At 37.1% G+C, this 3,174-nt stretch overlaps 1 protein-coding gene across 1 annotated transcript; it reads left to right on the top strand.

The window, feature by feature from the left end:
* The first annotated feature begins 1,818 nt into the window (after positions 1 to 1,818).
* LOC111886975 (uncharacterized) lies at positions 1,819 to 2,379 on the top strand. Its single transcript, XM_023883208.2, has one exon. It carries the CDS (start codon positions 1,819 to 1,821, stop codon positions 2,377 to 2,379), a length of 561 nt encoding a protein of 186 aa, XP_023738976.2.
* The last annotated feature ends 795 nt before the right edge of the window (positions 2,380 to 3,174 follow it).

The following is a 3,174-nucleotide window of genomic DNA, read 5'->3' as shown; positions in this document are numbered from 1 at the left end:
GTAGTGTGTGTACATGTCCTCACTTGACACCTAACAATCCTACACCGTTCAGCTCATCGAAACCACCATCTACAGGTGAGTTCATACCCCTAAATGAATATTTTAAATGTTTTTAAATGCTTTAATGTGAGGGGGGGGGGAGGAATACAAGTAGAAAACAACATGCTATTAAATCACTCATATGTATTTTATAACTGTGTTTTCATCCAACAGATTTCACATACTACAAAATGTGATGCATGAAATGGTTTTCTATCTTAAAATACCTTGATAACAAAAGTATTAGTTTTGAAATGTTTATTATCATGACATCAAGTCACTCTTGATTATTATTTAAAACTCTTAGATATCTTGCAAAACCATTACGTTTACCTTCTTGAACAAACAATTGCCTTTCAGTTAATTATCATAGGGATAGTTAGGAGATACAAAACAATATTCCTATTACAAGGAATCACACAAAGAGTCAGTTCATTCATGAATCTATACCAATACATTACATGATACATGAGTACATCTATCTAGGATTACATGATACATGTGTACATTTATCTAGGATTACATGATATATAAGTACGTTTACATAGATACATTTATCTGAAAATGCTTACATGAATACCATACATGAGTACTGTTATATTTATACATTATCTTGTATACACTTACCTAGATACTTGTACCTAGAGTTATGAGGAAGATTTATTCGTACCTTCTGTGTAAATTTTCCTGCCTATCCTTGTTCGACGGGATGTCTAGACGGGACTAACCATTCCGGAACCCAACTGTTAGCACCACTGGGTGATGAACATCTACGGATGTCTAAGGTTATCACTTATAATTAATAGATTGATGTCGAAACTAACCATTCCTCCATCCTACTGTTGCAACAGAGGATGAGATGAAAATCTTCAGATGATCATTAGGTTACCACTTATATTAGGAGTCGGCTACGGGACTAACCCTTCCTCCAACCTGCTGCTGCTATAGAGGACAATTGGACAATATTCGGATGCTCATTAGGTTATACATATCACTTACTGCGATGGCGTGTTAGTCCTGGTATCCAGGGATAACACTTACATGGTTATATTTTTCCTATTTACTTTATTTTATGATATATTCACATAAACGACGAGTTAGACTAATTACTGTTTGTAGTAGTCAAAAAGAAGGAAAAACTATCATTTTACTAATAAAACATTTGGGTCTTGGTAGAAGACTACATTATCCTAACGAAAAATTCGGGTCTTGGTAGAAGACTACATTGTAATAACAAAACATTCGGGTCTTGGTAGAAGACTACATTACTTTCTAGTAGGAAATAAGAGATTTCCTAGGGTTTTTCATACTTATATCAACTGTCTTACTTAAAGGTTTTATATGACATTCATAACAACTTTTCAAAGCAAGACAATGACACTTGATTACTTATGAATTCACCAGCTTTAAAGCTAATACTCTCTTTCAAAATAACTTGTATTCTCAGGTCACCAGTAGACAGGTATGATGGCCAGGTTTTGAGAAGACGGAGAACAGACAAGTCTCATCTTTTATTTTGATTTTATATTTTTGGTGTCTTATTACAATGAAAGAACACACATGTATTAAAACTTTACTTATAACGCAATGGATGATGTTGTTGCTTATTTACTACTTTACACTGTTGTGATACTGTACATGACGCCCTTCACCCCGGAACATTTCCGCTGTTCTTGGTTTTGGGGTGTGACATTTTCGGTGCATTTCAAGCGCAAGTACTGCTCAATCCAAAATTTGCTCGAGCTAGAAAACTAATTCCTGACTTTAAAGAAAGGGAGCATGTCCATCGATGAATACACCAACAACTTCACCGACAAAATTGAATTTGCCTTGCGTCTTGTCCCAGACGAGCTGACGAAAACTGACAAGTACGCTAAGGGACTTCCATGGGAGTATGCAGTGATAGTACGCCAGACACCTACTCTTGAGGCGGCTATCTGGGCTGCTAAGTCTGTAGAGGATATGACCAAGAGTAGAGCCGCCAACAACGTCGAAGTTGGAGAGAAAAGGAAGCATGAGGGATCTTCAAAGACCAACAAAGAAAGCAAATTCTCAAAATTTAGAGGTGGAGGTGAAGCTAAGTGGTGCAAGGGGTGTAAAAAGGAACAGTTCACGAAGTGTAGCGAGGAGATGGCTTGCTATAAATGTGGAAAGACAGGGAATTACACCAACAAGTGCGCGTCCAACAAGAAGGTGTGCTACAGATGTAAAAAAGAAGGGCATATTTCTAGAGATTGCCCAATGAAAAACGAGGTAGCGAGGCCAAACACACCACCAAAGGCAAGGGCATTCCACATGATCCTCGACGAAGCAGAAAACAATGCGAGGAATCGAGGATGATGACTTCATCAAGTTATGCAGCAGCCATATGGATAGTGTCGTATGGTTTAGCCTATTAGAGGCATAGTTTAGGGTGAACTTGAACACCTATGTAATTATTTCAAGGAGTAATATAAAACTTTGTTTTGTTATCTGGTGTGTTAAGTTGTTATGTGATCCTCTTATATAGTGACTTGGAAAACTGCGAGACAATACTTGGGACGAGTATGAGTAGGTATGGATGGTAGTAGAGACCTATACTACCGGAAGCATAGGACTCACACTTGGATCAGGGAAAGTCACAAGGTTACCAAGGTGCTAGTAATTGATTCTGTTTTATTCATGTATGTCGTTACCATCATTTTGGTAATGACTAAGAATATGATTATTATTCCAACCCCAGTGGTCATATCATGTCGAGTCCGACTAAGATGAGTATGTTACATGGTTCAGAGAACCAAGATCGATATAGCATCTGACTTAAGACAGAAGATTGAAATAAAGGATAAACGAAGCGATCAGTAGAAATACCGTGATTGCTGTTAAAGTAAGAAGATTGTAGCTAGAAGTATTATATGGTAGAATGTGATTATATCACATTAGAACATGAAGGAAGGTATAGTTTGTTCTGGAATTTGACTCTAAAAGACCTGATTCTAAGCATCACATCATACGATGAGAGGTCATTAGAACATAACCCAATAGTCCATGGTCTTAATCAAAGAACTGATATTAAGTTTTTTAAGAAGAAGGAGTATCCAGTAAGGAATCGAGATTGTGATTCAAAGGTCATGATTGGAAGGCTAACGTGAGATA

The sequence above is a fragment of the Lactuca sativa genome, chromosome 4, assembly GCF_002870075.4.
Source record: "Lactuca sativa cultivar Salinas chromosome 4, Lsat_Salinas_v11, whole genome shotgun sequence".
Taxonomy (NCBI): Eukaryota; Viridiplantae; Streptophyta; class Magnoliopsida; order Asterales; family Asteraceae; genus Lactuca; species Lactuca sativa.
Note: the sequence above shows the minus strand (reverse complement) of the source record. Positions and strands in the feature narration are given on the sequence as shown.

Excerpts from the sequence above, each read along its gene's own strand:
- LOC111886975 (XM_023883208.2), top strand. The coding sequence starts at position 1,819 with ATGTCCATCGATGAATACACCAACAACTTCACCGACAAAATTGAATTT.